Source organism: Rhipicephalus microplus, chromosome 3 (assembly GCF_043290135.1).
Source record: "Rhipicephalus microplus isolate Deutch F79 chromosome 3, USDA_Rmic, whole genome shotgun sequence".
Classification (NCBI taxonomy): domain Eukaryota; kingdom Metazoa; phylum Arthropoda; class Arachnida; order Ixodida; family Ixodidae; genus Rhipicephalus; species Rhipicephalus microplus.
Window position 1 is genome coordinate 272622684 of NC_134702.1, and position 16957 is coordinate 272639640.

Sequence of the window (16957 nt, forward strand, 5' to 3'; positions counted from 1 at the left end):
CCAAGATGTCGGGTGGCGAAACATCGTGATTGTGACTAGATGCGCTGGCGTCTGAAATGAGTGGGCTGGCGTCTGAAATGAGTGGGAAGCGTGACAGGGTGTCATCATCAGAGTGTTGTTGGCCAGAACGATATACGACCGGGATGTAGTATTCCTGCAGTCGGAGGGCCCACCGAGCAAGGCGACCTGACGCGTTCTTGAGGTTTGACGGTTTGACAACAAACACAGAGCGTGGTGGTTTGTTACGACGTCAAAAGGACGACCGTAAAGATAGGAGCGAAACTTCTGTAGAGCCCATATGATGGGCAGGCACTCTTTTTCGGTTACCATGTAAGTGGTCTCAGGTTTTGTGAGTGCACGACTGGCATATGCAACCACGTATTCGGCGTTGGCATCGTCACGTTGTGCGAGCACAGCACCAAGGCTAACACCAATAGCATCAGTATGAATTTCTGTGCGTGGGCTTAAGCGAAGTGACGCAAAATTGGTGGCGACGTAAGCAAGCTTTGAAGTGTCGTAAATGCATCGTCACAAGCTTCTGACCAGGTAGTTCGTTGTCGCCTTGGAGGAGTGCATTGAGAGGTGCGATGGCAGTAGCGAAATACGAATGAAGCACTGAAAATATGAGCATAGGCCAATAAAGGTGCGCAGTGCTTTGAGGTTAGTAGGCTTCGGGAACTCGGATACAGGTTGTAGTTTAGCAGCATCGGGAAGAATGCCTTTTTTGGAGATGACGTGGCCTAGTATAGTAAGTTTTCTAGCGGCTAATGAGCCCTTTTTCAAGTTAAGCTGGAGACCGGCATTTCGGACACAGGTCAAAATTTGATGCAACTGTTGTAGATGGGTCGGTAAATTTGGCGCAAAGATGACAGTATCATCCAAATAGCAGAGGCAAGTGCGCCACTTCAAGTAGCGTAAGATGCCGTCCATCATGCGTTCGAAGGTGATGGGCACGTTACAGAGACCGAATGGCGTTACAGAGAATTCGTATAATCCATCTGGTGTTACAAACACGGTTTTAGAGCGGTCAGTTTCATCCACGGGCACTTGCCAGTAGCCAGAGCGGAGATCCAAGGAAGAAAAGAGCTCCACTCCTTGCAAGCAGTCGAGTGCGTCATCAATTCGTGGCAACGGTACACATCCTTGCGGGTAATCTTGTTAAGCCAGCGATAATCAACGCAAAATCGTTTTGTGCCATCTTTCTTCCGAACAAGGACGACAGGTGATGCCCAAAGACTGCTGGAAGGTTGAATGACACCACGTTTTAGCATGTCATTCACCTGGTCATCGATAAGGCGCCTCTCACTCGCTGATACTCGGCAAGGATGCTGACGACTAGGCGCGTTTTGGCAGTCAAAAGACGAAGAGAAATCGTCCAGCAAGCGAAGAAGTTGGTATCGTTGTGTCATTGTAAGGTCGCTGGCTATAGCTGGTGTAAACGATCGCGGTAGTGGCCGAGGAGTTGATGTCTCGAGGGTGGCCATATCAGTGGGGTCGTCCATGGTCTCGAATATTGAGGATGACGCCAGCGGCTCGGCTTTGCCGAGGGCTTCCCGGCGTCGCAAAGTGAATGGCTCGGGCGATGGAACAGTGATGTACGTCACAGAGGCGCCTGAATGGAACTCGAGAACGGCCAATGGCCATGGCAGTGATCGGCGGTGAACTAGAAGTGCAGATGGTGCGAAAAGCACTGAGCCGCCGTCTTCAGAATCGCAAGAGATGGAGAAAAGAACAGTATACTGGGCAAACACAGTGGTGTCGTCACAAACTGTGATTTTGCGACATGTGTCCTTGTCATCGATGACATCTGTCGAAAGTGGGAACAACTCGAGTTCAGCGCAGGAGCAATTGATGATCGCACTATGTGTAGAGAGGAAATCCCACCCCAATTGGACGTCTTGACAACAAGATGGTAGCACAATGAATTCGACCACATAAAGAACATCCTGCAAGACGACACGGGCTGTGCAGGCACCGGATGGCTCGACGTGCTGCGCATTGGCTGTACGAAGGGATAGTTGAGAAACAGGCGTCGTGACTTTTCCGATATGGCGGCCAATGCGGGCATCAATCGCTGAAAGGGCAGCGCCGTTGTCGACTAGGGCTAGCGTCTATGTTCCTTCTATAGCGACTTCAATAACGTTTCGGGGAGAAATTTGAGGCCTTGTGCAATTCGCCGGAACCGCAGTTCTCCCCTTCTGAACTGCGCCACTTAGATTTCCTGGAGCACAGGGCTCCGCCGTCACTGCATGGGGAAAAGGGAGTGGCGGCGAGGAGAAGGTGAGCGGCGAGAGGAGGGTGAGGTCCGTGAGGTAGGATCAGATTCGTAGTTGTCTGAATAACTGTGGCGGGGTCGACGTGGCGCTTACGTAGCCCACGGTGGACGCACACTGTTAGAGTTAGGTGGTGCACGAAAGCGACAGTAATGGGCCACATGTCCAACTAGGCCACAATGAAAACAAATGGGGCGGTTGTCTGGCGTGCGCCAAGGGTCGTCGGCTCGTGCGTACTGTACGACTGGGTGGGCGGGCGGTGATACTTGCGGGCGAATAGGTGGACTACGAGGGCTGTAACATTGCATCACAGGCCTGGAAGTGACTGTGGCGTACGTCAGGGGAGCAGCAGTCGGAGCCTGATGGAGCGAAGGTGAGACCTCTTCGGCGACCTGGTCCCTGATGATGTTTTGGAGAGGGGGCGCCAACGGAGAATTCGACTGGTCGTGAACAAGCGGCATCAGCAAAAGCTGGCGAGTGACCTCTTCACAAATGAAATCCTTAATCTGTAGCAGCAGCGATGAGTTCTCAGGAGCAACAGCCAATCCCGATATTAAAGTCGACTGTGGATGTCAGCTGCGCGTGGCTGTGCGTTGTTTTCGCAGCTCATCAAAACTTTGGCAAAGACTGACAAGTTCAGACACTGCTGACGGGTTCTTTGCCAACAGCATCTCAAAGGCGTCGTCTTCAATCCCTTTCAAAATACGCGTTGATGTCGCAATGGCATCGGCCATTGCGACATCAACGCGCTTACACAGGTCGACAACGTCTTCAATGTAGCTGGTGAATGTTTCACCATTCTGCTGCGCGCGGTCACGCAAACGTTGCTTGGCTCGAAGCTTGCGAACAGCGGGGCGCCCGAATACTTCCGTTACGTGCGTTTTGAAAGCAGCCCACGTTGGGAAGTCGTGCTGGTGGTTTCGATGCCACACACTGGCGACGCCACTCAAAGAAAATGACACATAGCTGAGCTTCGCAGCGTCATGCAAGCGGTTGATCACGCTTACCCGTTCGTATTCGGCGAGCCTGTTTTCAATATCCTCCTCTTCTCTACCGCTGAAGATTGGTGGGTCGCGTTGACGCAATGTGGGCACCAAGACAGCAGGTTGTGGCTGTGGTTGATTTGGTGCTTCATCTGGCATTGCAGAGGCTGGCTTGAGTTTCCGGCGGCGAAGTTTCAGGTTGGCACGACCCAGCACTTCCACCACTTGTCACGGGGGTTTATTGAGGTTCACAGCGACCGGGAAGATAGCAGCAGCAGCAGCAGCAGCAGCAGCAGCAGCAGCAGCAGCAGCAGCAGCAGCAGCAGCAGCAGCAGCAGCAGCAGCAGCAGCAGCAGCAGCAGCAGCAGCAGCAGCAGCAGCAGCAGCAGCAGCAGCAGCAGCAGCAGCAGCAGCAGCAGCAGCAGCAGCAGCAGCAGCAGCAGCAGCAGCAGCAGCAGCAGCAGCAGCAGCAGCAGCAGCAGCAGCAGCAGCAGCAGCAGCAGCAGCAGCAGCAGCAGCAGCAGCAGCAGCAGCAGCAGCAGCAGCAGCAGCAGCAGCAGCAGCAGCAGCAGCAGCAGCAGCAGCAGCAGCAGCAGCAGCAGCAGCAGCAGCAGCAGCAGCAGCAGCAGCAGCAGCAGCAGCAGCAGCAGCAGCAGCAGCAGCAGCAGCAGCAGCAGCAGCAGCAGCAGCAGCAGCAGCAGCAGCAGCAGCAGCAGCAGCAGCAGCAGCAGCAGCAGCAGCAGCAGCAGCAGCAGCAGCAGCAGCAGCAGCAGCAGCAGCAGCAGCAGCAGCAGCAGCAGCAGCAGCAGCAGCAGCAGCAGCAGCAGCAGCAGCAGCAGCAGCAGCAGCAGCAGCAGCAGCAGCAGCAGCAGCAGCAGCAGCAGCAGCAGCAGCAGCAGCAGCAGCAGCAGCAGCAGCAGCAGCAGCAGCAGCAGCAGCAGCAGCAGCAGCAGCAGCAGCAGCAGCAGCAGCAGCAGCAGCAGCAGCAGCAGCAGCAGCAGCAGCAGCAGCAGCAGCAGCAGCAGCAGCAGCAGCAGCAGCAGCAGCAGCAGCAGCAGCAGCAGCAGCAGCAGCAGCAGCAGCAGCAGCAGCAGCAGCAGCAGCAGCAGCAGCAGCAGCAGCAGCAGCAGCAGCAGCAGCAGCAGCAGCAGCAGCAGCAGCAGCAGCAGCAGCAGCAGCAGCAGCAGCAGCAGCAGCAGCAGCAGCAGCAGCAGCAGCAGCAGCAGCAGCAGCAGCAGCAGCAGCAGCAGCAGCAGCAGCAGCAGCAGCAGCAGCAGCAGCAGCAGCAGCAGCAGCAGCAGCAGCAGCAGCAGCAGCAGCAGCAGCAGCAGCAGCAGCAGCAGCAGCAGCAGCAGCAGCAGCAGCAGCAGCAGCAGCAGCAGCAGCAGCAGCAGCAGCAGCAGCAGCAGCAGCAGCAGCAGCAGCAGCAGCAGCAGCAGCAGCAGCAGCAGCAGCAGCAGCAGCAGCAGCAGCAGCAGCAGCAGCAGCAGCAGCAGCAGCAGCAGCAGCAGCAGCAGCAGCAGCAGCAGCAGCAGCAGCAGCAGCAGCAGCAGCAGCAGCAGCAGCAGCAGCAGCAGCAGCAGCAGCAGCAGCAGCAGCAGCAGCAGCAGCAGCAGCAGCAGCAGCAGCAGCAGCAGCAGCAGCAGCAGCAGCAGCAGCAGCAGCAGCAGCAGCAGCAGCAGCAGCAGGCAAAGGGTAGCCAGGGAACGAACAGCCGAGCGGGCCCGGCGATGGCAATGTGCTTTCGCATGTGTCCATCTTATTCCTCACAATGCGAACAATGTTGAACATATTAGTTATATTTTTTATATTTTCTATTATGCTACGCAGTATACAAAAGCTAGCGTTCGTGGACTACATGTAGAAGCGCAGTGAAAAAGGGCGTGCTTGGACGTCGTAGCCTTCGCTGTGCTGCCACAGAAATCATAGTGTAGTGCAGGGCAAGAAACAATTATGAAACGAGTGAGAGAACAAGGACACGTCGCTTGGTTGCCACATAAATTTGTCGCCGAGTATAGGTCTGAAATTCGCTGCGCCTTTGGAGCTTTCGCAGACGTATTTGACAACTTTAGCTAAGCGCCGTCCACTCACCGCTGTGCATTGATGCAGCGTCTTATGCCAGTGCAGAATGTCGCGTCAAGTTCACGTTTTTGTCGTAAGCGCGGGATGGCAAAACTAATATAAATCGACTGCGAAACGATGGTAAAACAAAATAGACGCACCGTCACGCTCCTCTGACACAACGTCGCAACAAAACGAGAGGTGCGTTGGGGACAGACTAGTTAAACAGACTCACCAGGCATCACATCAAACGAAATGTAAAGTGTTCCTCTTGTAATACTGTACTTTTATCTTCATAAAAACACAATGCATATTTTCCAGGGTAAAGTAAATACGTTTAAGGGCTGTAAAAAATAACTCAATATACCTTGTCGCTAAATCTAGAACGCAACGGCAGAGCAATGCATGCCCTGGTGGTCAAAATTTTGCAGGTTTCACTTCTACCTCATGGTCACGGAAACTTTTTGCAACAAGATTTACGTACAAAAGAGTGAAACATTTATTAACAATGTATACCTTCATATCACTTTGTTTTACTTTGGAAAAACGAGCATCGCGAATCTCAAGAAGGTAATCCATCCGAAGCAGATCCGTAGACTGTACTTACCATAGTTCCCATGGAGGTACAAGCGCCGCGTAGGGATCCTGCCTAGACACTAGCCGCCAGATATTAGACACTAGCGCCAGGCACTTGGACCACTTGGGGTTCTTTAAAGTGCACCCAAATCTGAGCACACGGGCCTACAACATTTCCGCCTCCACCGGAAATGGAGCCGCCGCAGCCGGGATTTGAACCCGCGACCTGCGGGTCAGCAGCCGAGTACCTTAGCTACTAGAACACCGGGGTGGGGCACCCCGCCAGCACCATGGTGTACCGCGCTTTTTTTTACCAAACGTTGCAGTTTTTAGGCTGAAAAATTCAGAGTTGTTTCTCCTCATCTGCCTTCAGTGAAAAGCTATGGTAAAAAAGGAAATCTAATAGTAATTCCCAATTTGATGCAATCTCGCGAAAATATTTGACGTTACATTTATCCAATAACATGGAGGCAACCTTCCGGTGTCATTTTCGCTCACAATAGTTCTGGAGAGAAGAACTAGGAGTTATGCAGTCAGCAGCTATTTTTTTAAGCTTTACAAGGCCCCTATAAGCAAAGATATGCTATATCTATTGTATTCTCTGTCTGCGTGGCTTCGCAATGAACGTGTGCTTTTAGGCGTGGCAGCAGCTGCACGCGTTTCTCTTATAATCAGAGCAGACCACACCTACATTGACTACAGTTTGTTGTAGCGAACGAAGGTGGTGTTTTTTACACAGGACGACGAATACGAATAGCTGTACCGTTCGCCGCCTACCCACAACGCGTCTGTAAAAACAGAAATCTGGATTCTCGCAAGATAACTTCCACTCTTGTTGTGCAGGAGCAGGAAACGGCAGTTTCTTCCGATTTTCTGATGCCGGCTCACTGTGGGTGGGAGCTATCGATGGCCACCTTGCCTACCCCCCTTCAATGGTGCGAGATCTGAGTGTGGAAGGTGTAAGCCGCACTGGCCACGGATGGCTCATCACTCTGGCATGGACGGCACCGGGAGACCAGGTGGACCAAGGCACAGGTACGTACGTGTTGCTCTGCCCTGCACGCACATTTAGAATGAGAGTGCAGGTACGCCGCAGTGAATCTGTAATTAAAGTGCCCAACTGCTGAATCGAATGTGGCGGAATCGATTCCAGCCGTGGCGGTCACATTTTTGCTAGAGGCAAACGTGGTCGAGGCATGTGTACTGTGTGATGTGAGTGCATGGTGCTGCGAAGCGTGACGCCAACTTGGTCCCGAATGCGCCACTGCTCCGAAACTCGCCGTTGCCAAGGTCACTAGCTATTTAATTGTGTGTGTTTCTCAGCTCGCGACTGTTTCTTCGCAGAGCTGATAGACGAGCGGAAAAGACGGCGGTTAGTCAAGGCAAGGGGTACAGCATAGTAATAGTGGCGCTACAAATTTGGCACTGGGGCCGACAGCTTAGAGACTGGAAGAGCCGAGATGTCTTTTTTCACGCATTTGTAGGCTTCTCTCTGACGCATAGGTTGGCTTCTCTCTGACGCATAGGTCCGCTTCTTTCTGAAGCGTAGGTCGGCTGCTTGGCGAAGCGCCGCATGGTTCTTTATATGCGCCAGGTTATCCTTTACGTCATCCACGTCTAATCAAAAGAGCTGCCAGCCCTACTGAAATGTTCCGTATGCGAGTCCAATAATTCCATATGTTTCCATAAAGAATACATATATTTCCTATATATTTTCCATATATTTCCGTAAGATTCTTACGGAAACATACGGAATTATTGGACATCGAATACGGAACGTTTCAGTAGGGAGTTCGCGTCAGAATCCTTCAATGGGAACCGCCGCTGAGTTACGTCATGATCCTCGAATCCGAAGCCATTGCGCTAAATTTCTCCCAAGGATGAGTGATGTAGCCACGCATTGCGTAAGACTCGCCAGTCGGGAAGGCGGCAGTTGCTTCATCGGGCTGCTATCGGGCTTGTGAGCTGAGAGAGCTTGCCGTGCGTTGCGCAAGACAAACCAGTACCACCGCTTGATGATTGATTGATATGTGGGGTTTAACGTCCCAAAACCACCATATGATTATGAGAGACGCCGTAGTGGAGGGCTCCGGAAATTTTGACCTTCTGGGGTTCTTTAACGTGCACCCAAATCTGAGTACACGGGCCTACAACATTTCCGCCTCCATCGGCCGCTTGATGACGTCGTTGAGTTGATGGCGTCAGGCAAGCTCGCTCGCTGGCCTTGACACAGATTGCCTTTGCAGAGGCAATGAAGTTTGGTGGGGACTGCCAGGCGAAACAGCACCCCCGCCGTCAGACAATGCGCCGGAAAGACGAGCTGCTTCCACGTGGCTCGGGTGTCGGGCGCGCTCGTTCGCCAGGTCCCTCTAGGTTCTACTCCAGGGCCAGGGGAAGGATGTAGCTCCAGGCTCAGTTGCGTGAACAAATCCCACTCTTGAGGGCAGATCGCAGCTCCACTGGCTTGTCGCCAAAACTTGTCTACTAGCTTCGCTCGTCTCTTCTGATGATTTTTGGTCTCAGTACTTGTCGATGGTTTTGCCAACTTGCCAAGAACGGTTCGACAACAGACAACACACGAAAAAAGCAAGCGCCTTCGGTTACCTGACAGAATACCAGACAAAGTATACTCCTACATATACCTAGCTAAGCATCTGTCGGAATTTCATTCCCTCTACATCAAGAGCCAAATGTGAGACACAAGACTCCTAAAAAGACTCAAAATTTTACACGTACAACAACGTAATGAAATAGAATACAACATAAAGTTAGCCCCTTGAGATCACTATGGACGAGAGTACTCAGCTAAGGCCATGATGACGAAAAAGTTCTGCTCTCTTTCACCAGCAAAAGACCTAAAAGTAGAGAAGATACTAACTAAAACGCACGGCCCAATGCGTCTTCATCAGCGTTTAGCTTTCCTTTTTTGTAGCTAACGTATATGTTGTGCTGTTGGAGCATCATGATCTAGCTCAGTAACCGGCCACATTTAGGCGACATGTTATTCAACCAAAATACAGGACAGTGGTCTGTTTCGACCACCAACCAGAAACCGAAGACATAACAGCCTAGCTTTTGAATGGCCCAAACAAGGCAAGTGCATTACAGAGGTACTGTATGCCTCTTCCCTGCAGCTCGGTTTTCGACTTCAATACAGAACTGGCTTTTCGTTACCAGTGCTGTCTTCCTGGCACAATATAGCTCCCATACCACGATAACTTTTTTCTAACTATTCTAACTTTTTTCTAACTATTCCAACTATTTCCTCTTTTCCCTCCCCACTCTTTCCTTTCCTTTTGTTGCTTTTGTATAAATATGTCACGCTTTCCACTTTTTACTCTCTTTATTGTTGATGTTGTTTTGAAATGTGTATGACAACTGTATTATCTTGCCCCTCCTGCTTTGGCCTCTGGCCAGCAGTATTTGTAAATAAATAAATAAAAAAATTGCGTCGCTTTGAATGAAAAAGTCCTTGCATGAGAACGGGCTTTTCGTATAGGGCTTGTTTCAGCTTGCAAAACGCATTCTCTTTTTTTTTGAGTCCCACACCACTTTAACCAGATTGGACTTTCGAAGTGTGTCAGTTAGAGGGCTCGCAATGCTAGAGTATTTTTGCACGTAATAATGGTAGTATCCAGCTAGGCCCAAGAACATGCCCTCATTTCAGATTTTGTTGTTGGTCGTGGATAGTTCACGATGGCGGCTACCTTAATTTATGAAGGTCTACGCTGGTCATGCCCCCCAACGTGTTCCAGGTAAGACACCTCACCGCAGCCTAGGTGACATTTACGAGGTTTCACTGTAAGACCAGCTTCTTTCAACCTGTAGAGTACGACTCGTGAATGCTTGACTAATCATCCGAGCTGTTTGAGAACGTGGCGACATCGTCAAGATACGGTAGAGCCAACTCGGAGAGGTCATTAGGAAGGCAGTCCATTAAGGCTGAAAACCAAAAGGACGCATTTTTCTATCCAATGCTCAGCTTGAACGTAAATGTTGACAGACGTCTGTCTGGGTGGGTATGAAACTGAGAGATCATTTAGACTCCAACCAGAAGTTTTGAAGAAACCCGACGTTTTGAAACCGACTTGGTTCCTTCCTCAGGGGTGACTGCGGAGGCTACGTAGCAGCGGCGTCTTCAAAGCACCCGCGGGATGGATAATGACCCCTTTCTCCCTCTCTCTCCCTCGTTTTGTCGCAGAGCACAGTGCGTGTGTATACACTGGGGGAAAGGTTCTGAGAGAGCGGTTGAAGTAATGGGCTGTCTTCTGTATGTGCCACGACTCGAGTAACAACCTTCTCCTCCAGTTCGGCTGGCTTTCAAGGATGGCCGTCGCTTCGAAATTCATCTGGCGATCCAACGTCTCAGCATGGCGACTGCGCTGCGGTCTTTGTAGAACTTCCGCACATCGTTTGCGAATTGCTTCAGTCGTTCCGGTAGGTTTTTCATCCTGCCGATATACGACGAGAGGCCCTCGGCTCACGGAATTTTGTAAACTACACCGGGGGCCCTGTCTATTGTTGACCGGTCTCTCAGATGGAGGAGGAGACAGCCCAGCGTGCACGAAGGCACTTGCACGATGCGAACCCCTTCCTTCTTGAAGATCGGCGCCAACATCTCGCTCGTTCCCTGAACGTATGAAACCGGTACGCGTTTCGGGGGGCTGCCAAATAATGTCGATTGGGGTTTTGGTACCCTCTGTTACTCTGCGCGGTGGGTGGTGGCTCGAATGAAGTTTTTTGTGTATCCGTTTTTTCTTAGGTCCACAATAACGCGGCCCTCTTATTTCTTTCACTCTGTCAATAGAGCATAAGTTCTTTGCTCCCTCGAGTAGCGTGGTCACAACCGAGGCCTTGTGGCAGGTGAGGTGGGAAGAATCGAATTGAACGTAGCGGCCAGTGTGCGTGGACTTTATATGAACGGAGAACTCCAGGCCGTTGCGTTTTCCTGCCACCTGGACGTCGAGACAGGGCAGGCAGTGGTTCCTTTCACACTCGGTCGTGAATTGTATTGCTGGGTGCACGGAATGTAGGTGTTGTCTGACGTTTTCTATTTGAGACGTCTTATTGACGTAAAAGCAATCGTTCATATAACGCAGAAAAAGCTTGGGTAACGGCGAGAAGGAGCTGAGTGTTTTCTCTCCTATGTACTCCATGGTCAGGTTTGCCATCGTAACGGAGATGGAAGCTCCCATCGCGGTATCACTGTTCTGCTTTAAAATAGCTCCTTTGTAGGAGAAGTACGTACTGGACAGGCAGAACTCCAGTAGAGGACAGAGCTCGTGAACCACCAAAGGAGTCCTTTCATTCAGGCTTGCGCCCTCCTCAAGCACAGAACGGCCTGCGGAGACAGCTAAGGGAACTGGCACAATGGTGAAAAATGAAGCGACCTCAAATGAGACCATGCTCTCGTAATCGCCGATGCTCACATCCGACGCTAGCTGCACGAAGTGGCTGGAGTCATGGACATGAGTTGGTGTCTTCTAGGTTAGTGGGGGCGAGGATTCGGTGTAGAAAACTTAAAAGGGCGTGGCATGGGGAGGAAGTGAAGTCTACGGTCAGTCAGATGGAGACGTCAGGATTATGAATTTTTGGTTGTCCATAGAAACTCGGTGTGGATCCATTACAGCAGATTAGTTGCAGGTAAAGTGTTGTGAGATCCGGGTAATGCTTGATAATTTCGGCGAGTAGCTTCTTTAGCCGTGTCTGGGTTTGCTTCGTTGAGTTTCCGATCGTAGTCACCGCTGTCCAACGCCACCGTCGAACTGCCCTTGTCGGGGGGCAAGATGACGATGATTTGATCTCGTCGGAGTTCCCAAAGTGCCTGGTTCTTCTCTCCGGTCAAGATCTTTTTTTGACGGTAATTGAGACCCGCGCAAATGTAGGCCCGCGTACTTGTGTACCGAAGAAAAAAAACGGATACCCAAAATACTTCATTGGAGCTGCCACCCGCCACGCAGAGCAGCAGAGGATGCGAAAACACCAATCGACCTTAATTGGCAGCCCCCCGAAACGCGTACTAGTTCCATACGTTCAGGGAACGAGCGAGATGTTGGCACGGATCTTCAAGAAGAAAGGGGTTTGCATCGCGCACGTGCCTTCGTGTACGCTGGCCGCCTCCTCCCCCTTCTGGAAGACCGGCCAACAATAGACAGAGCCTCGGTGTCGTTTACGAAATTCCGTGCACCGAGTGCCCCTCGTAGTACATCCGCGAGACGAAAAACCTACCGGAACGACTGAAGCAACACACAAACGTTGTGCGGAAGTTCGACGAAGAGCGCAGCGCAGTCACCGAACAGGCTTAGACGTTGGATCACCAGATAAATTTCGAAGCGACGGCCATCCTTGAAAGCGAACCGAACTGGAGGAGAAGGTTGTTACTTGAGTCGTGGAACATACAGAGGACAGCCCATAACATCAACCGCTCTCTCGGAACTCTTCCCCCAGTGTATACACATGGACTGCGCTCCACTGAAAAACGAGAGAGAGAGAGAGAGGTGGGGGGTAATTATCCATCCCGTGAGTGCTTTGAAAACGCCACTGCTATGTAGCCTCTGCAGTCACGCCTGAGGAAGGAACCAAGTCAGTTTAGAAACGTCGTTTTTTTTGAAAACTTCAGGTTGGAGTCCAAATCATCTCCCAGTTTCATACGCAACCAGACAGACTTCTGTCCAATGTTTACATTCAAGTCAATCAGACAAGAATTGGGACACGATACAATGCAGCTCGTCAAGCGCTACATACGCATTAAGGAAGGCATCTCAGTCTTCAAGACTCATCTCGACTTCAGCCATACCTGCCAAGAAAGGAAAGTCGTTTCTCAAAGCCTGCGCCTAAAACGACCTGTCTCGACCACTGAAGGCTTGGAAGTCGTCATGAGGGCCGAAAAACGACTGATCCACGCCCGCCTTTATAAAATTAACGCCTCTCTACGGAAAAAAAAAAGAATTGGACCTGTTGTTCGCCAAGTGTCAACTTAAGCACCGCATCCCTGAGTTGATGTCTGCGGTCGACGAGTTCGCGGACTCCGTTGCGGCATCGACGGTAAAAAAGCACCGGAACAATAGGATAAGAAACTCTCCTACTTGTTGGACTGGAGTTCTACCCAAATCTTCTAAATTTTCAGGTTTGGTTTGATTGATTGATTGATATGTGAGGTTTTACGTCCCAAAACCACCGTATGATTATGAGAGATGCCGTAGTGGAGGGCTCCGTAAATTTTGACCACCTGGGGTTCTTTAACGTGCACCCAAATCTGAGCACACGGGCCTACAACATTTCCGCCTCCATCAGAAATGCAGCCGCCGCAGCCGGGATTCCAACCCGTGACCTGCGGGTCAGCAGCCGAGCCCCTTGGCCACTAGACCACCGCGGCGGGGCGAAATTTCGGGCTTGTCACCAATCTTTCATCTCATCCTCTCATTGATCAGGAAACTTCCGTCCTGGCAAAAAGACATGGCGATAACATGTCGATGATGCTCCGTCTACCGAAATTTGACGCGGCTGTAGAGGAAGCCATCCAAAGCGTGAGGCCGGGCGCCATTGAAGAAATTAGGCTGAAATCAATTGGCATCATTTCGAAATCACCGTTACAAAGGAAATAAAAATTGACCACAGAGGAGAACCAGGCACTTCGGGATCTCCGATGGGATTGAAGCATTGTCATCTTGCCCGCCGACAACGGCGATTCGACGGTGGTGTTGGACAGTGGGGACTACGATCGGAATCGGAAGGTTTCAGCTCTTCTAGAAGAGAACGCAAACACGCAGCTGGTAAAGGACACAACGAAGCAAACCCAGACACAGCTAAACAAGCTACTCGCCAAAATTTTCAAGCATTACCCGCATCGCAGAACACTTTACCTGCGACTAATCTGCCTTAACGGATCCGCAACAAGTTTCTATGAACTACCAAAAATTAAAAAGCCTGACCTCCCCCTTTGACCAATTGTAGATTTCCCTTTCTTCCCCATACTGAGGCCTTTCAAAATTTCTACACCAAATCTTCGCCCCACTAACCCGGAGGACACCAACTCATCTCCGTAACTCCAAGCACTTTGTGGAACCAGCGTCAGATGTGAGCATCGGCGATGACGAGGGCATGGTCTCATTTGACGTCGTTTCTTTGTTCACCAACGCGTAAGTTTCCTTAACTGTCTCCGCTGCCCGTTATGCACTTGAGGAGGACGCAGGCCTGAGTGAAAGGACTCTTTTGGTGGTTTACGAGCTCTGCCATTTACTGGAGTTCTGCCTGTCCAGTACGTACTTCACCTACAAAGGAGCTATTTTGAAACAGAACAGTGGAACCGTGACGGAAGGTTCCATCTTCGTCACGATGGCAAACCTGACAATGGAGTAAATAGAAGAGAAAGCATTCAGCTCCTTCTCGCCGCGACCAAAGCTTTTTCTGCGTTATATGGTCGATTGCTTTTGCGCCATCAAGACGTTCCAAGTTCAAAACTTAAGACAACACTTAAATTTCGTGCACCCAGCCATACAATTCACGACCGAGTGTGAAAGCGGCCACTACCTGCCCTTTCTCGAAGTCCAGGTGGAGAGAAAGCACTATGGCCTGGTGTTCTTCGTTCATAACAAGCCAACGCACACTGGCCGCTACCTTCAATCAGATTTTTCCCACCCCGCCTGCCACAAGGCCTCGGTTGTGACCACGCTACTCGAGGGAGCAAAGAACTTATGCTTTGATGACGCAGAGTGAAAGAAAGAAAAGGCCCGCGGCATTGTGGACCTAAGAAAAAACGGATACTAAAAAAACTTCTTTCGAGCCGCCGCACAGAGCAACAGAGGATAAGAAAACCGAATCGGTCCTAATTTGCAGCCCCCGAAACGCAAACCGGTTCCATACGTTCAAGGGAACGAGCGAGATGTTGGTGCGGATCTTCAAGAAGGAAGGGGTTCGCATCGCACAAGTGCCTTCGTGTACGCTGGGCTGCCTCGTCCTCCACCTGAAAGACCAGTCAACAATAGACAGGGCCGCCGGTGTAGTTTACGAAATTCCGTGCGCCGAGTGTCCCTCGTCGTATAGTGGCGAGACAAAAACTACCGGAATGACTGAAGCAATACGCAAACGATGTGCGGAAGTTCTACAAAGAGCGCAGCGCAGTCGCCGACCATGCTGAGTAGTTGGATCACCAGATAAATTTCGAAGCGACGGCCGTCCTTAAAAGTGAGCTGAACTGGAGGAGAAGGTTGTTAATCGAGTCGTGGCACACACAGAGGGCCGCCCATTGCATAAACGACCTTCTCGGAACCCTTCCGCCAGAGCATACACACACACTGTGCTCCGCGGCAAAACGAGAGAGAGAAGGGGGTCATTATCCATCCCGCGAGTGCTTTGAAGACGCCGCTGCTACGTAGCCTCCGCAGTCATCCCTGAGGAAGGAACCAAGTCGGTTTCAAAACGTCAGGTTTCTTCAAAATTTTTGTTGGAGTCTAAATCATCTCTCAAAGCTCAGCTTAAGTGGACGATACGTTCCGAATAGAGAAATGAACGTGGCATAGCGGCTAGCGCGCATCGTGAGAGTAACTTGCCAATCCCCTTGAACAAGGTGTAACGTGTAAATATAACCAGACTGTGACACAGTTTCTACCCTCTCCTCGAGATTTGGTATCGGGTAAGTTTGACCTCGAGATATGGCATTAAGACGCCGATATTTGATGCGTGGCCTTGGATCTATTCCCGGCACTTCAACCAATATTGGACGCGATGTATAGTCACTCTCGCCCAGTACGTTGACTACCATCTGCAGCATTTTATCGATCTCCACTTTTACGATCTCCTTTTGCACAGGTGAACATTGATACAGCTTGCTACGGATTGGCTTCTCTCAAGCTAGCTCGATATCATGTTCAATCACTGTCAAGTTTACGGTACGGTTCGAAAACACGTCTTTAAACTCGGAAACAATACTCAAGCCCTCCTTACGAAGCTCACTTAACCTAGGCTGCCGGTTAGCTTCTCCAAGATTACATTGGATCCCTTTCCGATTACATCACTAGAAGTCAAAATTTCTGCTTCTTCTTCCCCTGAAGCATTCAAAAGCAGATTTACGACCACTTGACGTAGAACGTATGGTTTCATTGTGTTACTGTGGTAAATTTTGTTAGGCCACCTTACTAATTTCACTTCATAATTGGTATCAGAAAGCTTCGATAATACTTAGGAAGACCCTTCCTAACGAACTTCAAGCTTGTTCCTTTTCGATGGCCGCAGCAGCATTACCTGACAACCCACTTTAAAGGTGCGTTTCTTCCCCGATTTATCGTAGTACTCCTTCGACAACACTTGTGCAGTCCTGAGTTGGGTTTCGACAAAATATATCGTTTTTCCAAGTCTCTAAAGGAGGTCTAGAAAATACGCAACTACATTAGTGTCCTCATTGAATCTCTCCCAGGACTCGCGTAGCATTGGCGATGGTGTTCTCAAAGCCCTGCCATACACAAGCTCTACAGGCCTTAAACCAGTGCTTTCATGAAGAGCTGATTTCAAAGCGAACATAGCGGAAGGAATACATGCTTCTCAGTCGCATTGTTGCTCGTAGCAAAGAGCTCTCAGTATCCGTTTGAGAACGGAATGCATACGCTCTACCGGATTAGATTGGGGGTGATGGATCAAGCTGTGCGCTACTTTTATTCCACATTTATACAAAAAAGGTAGAGTTAAGGCAGCTGGTGAAGACACTACTATTGACGCAATGGGTTTCAAAAGGAAATTCGACGCGTGAAAATATAGCTAGCAGTGTATCCACGACATGAGGGGAATGAGCTCCTGAGGTGGCATCGCTTCTGGAAATTTAGTGGCTACAAAGAGGGCCGTCAGGAAGTAGCGGCCACCTTGCGTTCACTTTGGCAATCGCCCGACTATATTATTTACTAGGCGCGGAAAGATCCTGTGGTAATTGGCACAAGCTTCATGGGTGCCTTCCACTTGTCTGTGGATCTCCCGCTCTCTAACAAGTGTCGCATGAGCGTATAAAGTCTTCGATATCTTTCCAGCTAGTCGACCAATAAAACTGAAGGCAAATTCTTGTCTTGCTCTTTTTTATGC

At 50.7% G+C, this 16957-nt stretch overlaps 1 protein-coding gene across 1 annotated transcript in view; it reads left to right on the top strand.

Annotated features, from left to right (window-relative positions):
* Positions 1 to 16957, top strand: part of LOC119159806 (calcium-activated chloride channel regulator 2-like) — a 665495-nt gene that overhangs the window by 553598 nt on the left and 94940 nt on the right. The window contains exon 13 of the mRNA XM_075888302.1: positions 6737 to 6928. Coding sequence (XP_075744417.1) covers positions 6737 to 6928 — 192 coding nt within the window. The remainder of the gene's footprint in view (positions 1 to 6736; positions 6929 to 16957) is intronic.